General features: G+C 46.3%; 1 protein-coding gene across 1 annotated transcript in view; it reads left to right on the forward strand.

Annotated features, from left to right (window-relative positions):
* Nucleotides 1-4,294: 4,294 nt before the first annotated feature.
* The window catches only part of LOC104495730 (plexin-A4), a gene marked incomplete at both ends in the record, with an annotated part of 49,573 nt that continues 46,154 nt past the window's right edge, over nt 4,295-7,713 (forward strand). Inside the window, 2 exons of the mRNA XM_010138738.1 lie at nt 4,295-4,446; nt 4,882-4,999. Coding sequence (XP_010137040.1) covers nt 4,295-4,446; nt 4,882-4,999 — 270 coding nt within the window. The remainder of the gene's footprint in view (nt 4,447-4,881; nt 5,000-7,713) is intronic.

A 7,713-nucleotide genomic window follows, 5' to 3' on the forward strand; every position in this document is an offset into this window, starting at 1 on the left:
AAACGGAGGACAACCCAATCTCCATGGTGGTGGTTTAATGTCATTAGTTGGGTGGGTTATTTTCCCAGAAAGCAAAGAAGGCTCTTTCAATTGGTTAAGAAGTACGGGTGCTACAGCCAAGCCTTCAAATGATGTCTATGCATGAGAGCTTTGCAAAGGCAAAGGCTGGGTAGAATCTGTTTTTCCCAGATGCCACTGAAAGGAACCCCTCTTGCTGTGTTTTGATCCATCTTCCTGATGTTCATCAGGCCCCAAAGTTGGACTGCTGGAAGGCCAGGCTTATTCTGATATTTCCAGGGGGACATCTCCACTCCACTTGGATTTATCTGAGTCTGGAAATTTTTGAGCCCTCCTGAACCACCCAAAGCTGACCAAACCCAGAGACAGCCAGAATGAGCAGCTAGTTCTGAAAGTTTAACTTCCACGCTTTGAAAATTATAGGGGGCTGGGGGAAACCTTTTTTGAATCTTTTCAGATTCACAAACCTTGAGAAAGATGAGAAATTTCACACAGAGTCTAGAATTTGGTATTGGGAAGCTGATGGATGACCAACTAGGCAGAAGTCCAAAACACAAGGACCTGACCATGCAGCAGTATGATGTTCTGCAAGTCCATCTCCATTCCTCTGCCATGCTTTGACCCAACCCTGCATCTATAGTCTCTTTATGAAGCGCGAAGCGCTCGTTCTCCGCCCGATGGCTCCAGGGGGGACATGCTTCTAATTCTGCCGGCATTTCCTCCAACAGCTCCCAAAGCTCAAACAGATCATTGCAATATTCGCTCATGAAATATTCCAAGTGCCTGGTGTGATCATAAGTAGCTCTTGGAAAGTCTTTTTCTGAACCATTAGCTGGGAAGTAATCTCAAGTGACTGGATATATATTGCAGCTAATGGTAGGTCTGGAGCGGTCGGTAAGAGCATGGCGAGGAGCCAGGGCAGACGATGGAGGAGGAACAACACATGTCCTCATACTCGCACAGGCACACACACACGCCCAGCGCAGAGCTACCCATAACCCGTACTTACTGACTAGCTCTTGCATTTATACCATCACTGTGAAATTACTTACAGACTCGCTGAGCTACAAATCCTCCGTTAAGAGTGACAAGCTGAAGCATTAGGCTAATACGAGCAAAGGACGTCAATCGTGATGCAGTGTCGCAGCTCTGGGTGGTCTTCCAGAGGAAGCTGAGGCTCCCCGGCAGCTCTTGGTTCCCTGCCTGTATTTTCCTCCCCAAAACTGACATTCCACAGTTTGCACCTGTGACACAAACAGGCTCCTCGTCCATTGCTGTGAAAACAGCGTGGTGGCACCTTCTTCTTGTACACATCTATGGGAGTGTGATGAGTTTGGGTTAAAAAAACCTTCCACAGGCTCCTGGGAGAACCCCAGGCCCTCCTGATCTAAGGAAATAAGTGGGTTTTGAAGCTGGTTTTTACAAATTGAAAATCACACACGGAGGGGTTCGGAGGCACTGTGCTGGCTTTGCTCCCGCAAGTTTCCTGTTGATGCTAATGAAGTCATAGCACGAATTATTATAAATCTTGTGCTTTAGACAGAGATGGAAGGAGGATGAACCTCAGAGTTTCCACTGAGCAGGAAACTAAGTTTTCACTTACAAAGCAAAACTTTTGTCTCAAACTCCCCACTAGTTTGGGAAGAAAAGGACTTTTCTAGCAAGATGTTCCTTTTCACCTCTGCACCTTCTCTAATTCAGGGTAATGACATTAATAATACGAGAATAAAAAAAAAAATCCTCTTTTGTCCTGCTGTGAGCTGTACCGGCCGTGCTAGGAAGTTCTTTCTAGTGAACCCTCATTAACCACAGACCTGTCTTATTTTACTAGAACAAGTGAAAACCATTTGATGGCAAATTTAATACCATGAAGCAGAACCAAAACTTTCCATGGGGAGCTCAGTCCTCTTACACACGAGGTATTACCCACGCTCCAAGTGTATCTGATAAGGAAATAAAATAAATTATGAGGATTTTTGTTTACCTTTCTTTTTTCGTTCTGAGTACACAGTAGACTGCATTGGGTATGGTGATGTATTCCAGCCTTCTGGCATCATTCCTGTAGTGTTTTATCAGGAGAGGACTAACTGACATCAGCAAAATAAGTGTTTTAAATAGAAAACTTTGTTTGAATAGATATTTATTAATGATTCCAAGTAAAAATATTTTGGAATTGGCAGTTTTGAAAAATAGCTCAAATTTTCATTATTGAGTCCCCACTGAGACAACCATTATTAGTTTCTCCTGGAGTAGAAATTTCATTTTCATTCTCATTTTTTAAGATACTTTCCTAATGTCCTGGAAAATAACCACAAATGTCTTGCTCTTTCTTTCTTTTTTTTTAATCCTTTTTCTACTTCTCTATCAATCTCATCATCACAGACCATCCAAAGGTCAAATCTCCAGCCAATACAAATAATCATCTCACCTGTCAGATTCATTCTAGATGGATGATGTGCCATTTTCTTTTTAGGATTTAAGTATCTTGTTGACTTTGGGAGTAGGAGGAATAAGCCTGCCATGGTTCTGATTTTTTTTGGCTCGAGTTGCGTTTGTTTTTTGGCCCAGAGACAGGGCTGTTACAGGGGTCTTGTGCTGTAGAGGTTCTGCACAACCCTACAGGTGCAAGCGTTTTCCTGGGATCATTTGTGCAATTAATTTGTTAACCTCTGCTCATTCCCTGTATAGTTGGAGCAAAGACACTCATTCAGGAGGCGGTTCATGGCATCTCAAATATCCTAAAATAAAATATCCCTTGAAGGTGCTGGGGTCTCTCTCCTTTTATTAAAGACAGACCTTCTAAAGATTGGCCTCTGGGTGGATATTAGGCTAACCCTGCTGCCACACTCAGCGCTGAGAAGTGGTCAAGAGCAGCCCTGCTCACGCCAGTGCTTCGCCTTTCCCTGCCGGTCCAACTGCTCCACAAGGATCTCACTGCCAGCCCTAGATTCCCAGTTGGCAGAGCCATCATCCCGTGGGCATGGACCTCAGGCAGGGAATTCCCCCTTCCTCACTGCGGAGAGAGCCTTGCCAGTGCTGGCAGATGGCAGCCTGAATGGGCAGCAGGAACACCCTTTGAAAGCAGCCTTTGAAGCCCCTTTCAACTAGCCAGTTGCATGGCAAAGCGTCTGGGCATGGTGAGTAATTGGAAGGGCAGAACTGGGATAATTAAGGGCCAGCCCCCTGAGTTCTGTGTTGTTTCAGCATTGAGGACACAGCTCCAATGCTAATTTCCACCTGGCTCTGAACAAGGGTGATGGATGTGATGCAGAATGCTTTCCTACACCCACCCCCACTTCACATGGGCCAGAAATAGAGCACAGAGACAGCTCTGGGTGTAGGGTGAAGCTCTGCAATAGGAGGGAGATGTGAGCTTTGAAATTTGGGTGGTGCTTTGTCTCTGCTGCCCATGACAGCTGCTGCTGAGCATAACACAGCGATCCTACCCCTGCCAGGGGCTGGTGACTGTCCAGACTGGGATGCGAACATCATGGCACCAGGCTGGTTGGGATAGCCACTCATCTCATTCTGGAGCTCAGGGACCTCTCACCCCACATATAAGGTTTCCATGCTCCACACCTGCCCTTCCCCTGGCCCCAGCACTCCCATGAGAGCAACTGGAGCTGTTTCAGTAATACATGTTGACACACAGCAACTGCTGCTGCTGTCTCGCCATCCACCTACTCCGTACCTAATCTGACACACTGTTTCTATTGTGTCTCAGCTGTTTTTCTCAGGTGGATGTTTTCAGCTGAGTTTGTGATGCTTGACCAACACCTACCTGCAGAACAGATCAAAAACTCCATGTGCTTTAGGCTGGGAGTTTAGGATTTAAAGTGACTTGTGAAGCCATCTGTGTCCTTTTCTCGTTCTTCCTCCCTTTTCTTTCCACCATGCCCCTCTCTGCCTTTCCATGGCTCATGTCTATAAAGTGCAGAGCTCAGCTGCACCACCAGAAAACCCTGCCCCTACCTAGAAAACATCTCCTGCTCATCTCTGGATGTTTTGCAAGTAGTTAAAGAGAGTAAATGAGATCTGGAGCAGAGTTTTGTATACACCGAGGCTGGGGGATGTGTAATGTATATTTCCAGGGGAGCTGGGCCAAGCGATGTATCTGGAATAGGCTTGGTCCCTCAACTGTTCGGCATTCATAGTTATGATTGTCTCTAGTGGTCACAAAGAGACCTGATACTGCCTCTTCTTTCGCCTGAGAGGATGCCAATGTCTTCACATAGATGGTTTGATTATTCTCCTTTTTCTTGGCTTGTTTCTCCAGATCAATCCAGTGACGGGTCCTCGCGAAGGAGGGACCAAAGTGACCATCCGTGGGGAGAATCTGGGGCTGGAGTTCAGAGATATTGCGTCGCATGTCAAAGTGGCCGGAGTGGAGTGCAAACCACTGGTGGAAGGGTACATCCCAGCAGAGCAGTAAGTTGGGTGTGTGGCAGAGAGTGGGCCACAGCACACCTAAAACCGGTCATTGCTACCTGCAGGGTCTTCTCAAGAGTCCATTATGCCCAAACTTGGAATTGAAGGATGAAAGATGCCATTCCTCACAGCTCAGGAGCTAATAATCCATTTATTACTGCATTTGGATTGAATATTTAGATAATCCTCATGGCGTTGTCCTGAAGTTATCCTCTGCTTTTTTTACATAACAGCAACCACGTAACAGCCACCAGCTGAAAGCCACCAGTCTTTAAAGAACAACTTAGTCCACAGTTTGGATCCTGCCTTGGAAGGAAGAGGATGGGTTAAGCCTACAGGCCATTCCTCAGAAGTGTGGGCTGTTTGCTTCTGTTCTATCATACCCAGATCACGAAACCATCTCTCAAACCTTGCTTCTGGTTATTTTCTCCACAGGATAGTATGTGAGATGGGGGAGGCCAAGCCCAGCCAGCACGCTGGATTTGTGGAAATCTGTGTGGCTGAGTGCAAACCAGAGTTCATGGCCAGGTCCTCGCAGCTCTACTACTTCATGGTAAGCTCCTGTGAGAGGTTCTCCTTTGCCCTGAACGTCCTTAGTCCCTAGTCCACTAAGCTGCATCTATCCATCGTCTTTGACCATATTCAGGCTCTGAGCTCTTCAGTGCCATTCTGAGTGCACCGAGTTGTTCCTTCCATTTCCTTTCAAAATCTTGTTATGACCAAAAATAACTTGCCTAATGAATGTTTTAACAGTCTAATAATAGTCCAGATTATTAGCCCAGTTACAGTTACATTCAGCCATGGTCCATATTAGTACAGAAAATCCTCATTAATAGTTAAAAATGCTGCATGTGAAACAAAAAACGAAAACGAAAATAAGAAAAAGGAAAAAAACCTTCCCCAGTTCCATACTTTTCCGTACTGGTCACCCTACCAGCATCCCTCCAGGCCCTACAGTAGAAGGCGCCCGTGTCCTCAAGAAGAAACACAGGGGTTGCCACTAGTCATTACCACTCTGAGGTCTTCAGCAAGAGGAGGGTGAAGTTCATGGTGGTGTTTCTTCCTCCTCAGTCTTGGGTGTCGCCGGGGTATTTTTATCCCTCCTCTCTCCACCACCTGCTCCCTTCTCCCTGGTTCCCAGCACCAGTGGCAGAGCTGCCCAGCACCTTCTGCTAGCAAGGACAAAAATTCACATTTACTGGGGCAGTCACCACGGCAGTGGCAGATGTTTCTGCAAGGTGTAGCATTCAAGTGGCGTTTGTGTTAATTGGTTTTCTGGGTGTCCAGCAGAAGCAGCACTGCACCTCAGCAGCACAAAATCAGGGGGGACCACTTCACCACCCAGGCTGAGGGCGAGCCCTTAGAGTATGACTGGGGCCAGTGCGAGTGGGAACTGTTTCGGATGCTCCATGGTGAGATGATAGACACCAGCAAGCTTGAACTTCAGTTAGCTTTTGTGAGTGGGTGGTTTGGAGAGAGGACTTTGCCATGAGGAACTTGGAGATGAAGTCAAAAGTCTGTAGGGAAGGTGAGTGGTGGGATCACACGCACAGCTTCCACTCAGTGTGTGCTGACGGCACTTAGGGAGCAGCCAAGCTCCTCATTTTTGCTGGGGCTGGCAAATTGTCTCACTACACCATCTGTCTTGGACATCAGCTTGCAAAGCAGAGGGGCTCTGGGCCTGATTCTGCACTACGACTGGTGCAAGTTCAGCCTGAGACTGTTGCTTTACCTTGGCGAAAGAGAGGAGCAGAGCCAAACACTAGCTGTACACTCAACGTGGTTTTTTTTTCTCCTTTCTGGTGGTGCTCCTTGTCCGAAAAACCTTCTTCTTCCTCTAAGACCCTTTGCTGGGGACTTTCAAGCAGTGCCTGGACTCAATCTGTGCGGATCTATGCAGGTTTGAGATGGGACCATCTCTTTGTTCCCATCAAAAGCTCTCAAATCCTGTAAGGGAGTGGATCTCACATGCCTGAGCATTTCTTTTATGGTAAAGGGAACTGGTAATGAATGCAAATATCTTGGATTTCCCCCTTGAGCTACAGAAACTTCTCTATTCTCTGTATTCTCTGATGTCACTCAGGTGCTACAGTGGTGGGGGCAGAGAAGCATCTTGAGAGACAGCCCCCACTAGGCAGGCAGAAGGGCTCTTTCCAGGACATTACGCTTCAGCGTGTCACCTTTGCTACTCTCAGAATTACTGTCCGATTTTGATCATCCGTGTCCGCCTGTGACAGCCTTTCCCTCCGCTCGCTGGCTTTCTGCCTGCCAGCTATCCCAGCCACACATGAGCGTGAAGTCAACAGGGTTTTCCCTGCTAAACACCTCGATACCTTTGTGCTAGACAGAAAAAAAAATGCAGATGCTCTCCAGCCTGCCCATCACATGCCCTCTCCCGTGTCCATCCCTTTCGTGGCAGTTGCTGTCTCCTCTGAGGCTTCTGCCAGGAGGGTAAAGATGTTATTGCAGGCACCACAACACGCCTTGGTATCCCGTAGCGGTGGGTGGCAGCTTTAAGGGAAGGAAGGTGTTCGAAAACTAAGGAAGGGCATCGCATGGGAGATAAAAGTCGCTTTTTGACACGTAGTAAATGCACTGAAAATTGTTTTTCAACAGGCTTGAAGCAAAACAGAGTCAAATTCGGCCAATAAGTCAACTTTCCGCTCCTCTGCAAGAATTGGAAGAGAAGATGCTTTGAACTCAACAGAGTGTTTAATTCCAGTGATTTATAAAATGTTTAGAGATGCCAGAACAGTTCTTCTCCACATTTCTAAGCAGGACTTTTAAATTCAAAATGCTGTTAATTTGTTTTAAAATCATCTGTGATCAAAAATGCAAATTGCATTAGAGAGTACAATAAGCCAAAAGGGAAACAAAGCATTGGGTTGCAGGCTGAAATTAAATTTATGATGATCGAAATGAAAATAATTTTCTTTTTCTTTTAAGATATTCATTTTGTCTCTGTGATTATTGCCGTGGTCTTTCAATCAGAAAATCCCATTTCCCTTCACTTTTCAATTCAGATGCTGAAGCAAGTTTGCTTTTATTTTGACTTTGGATGAGAATATTACAGCTTAGTGCAGGTGATGGGGGCCACACTGCATCTCTTCTGGGTCTGCTACTAAAATCCATGTCCCAGGAGAGCGTTTGCAACAAGTCTCTCTTCCATCTTTCCTCTCCTGATGCTACAGCTGAACCCATAGAAAGGAAACCCAGATGCACAAGCTGTGCGTGAGTCACATTTTACTTTGTCCTTGTCCCCAGCAG

This window comes from Buceros rhinoceros, unplaced genomic scaffold (genome assembly GCF_000710305.1).
Source record: "Buceros rhinoceros silvestris isolate BGI_N320 unplaced genomic scaffold, ASM71030v1 scaffold76, whole genome shotgun sequence".
Lineage (NCBI taxonomy): Eukaryota > Metazoa > Chordata > Aves > Bucerotiformes > Bucerotidae > Buceros > Buceros rhinoceros.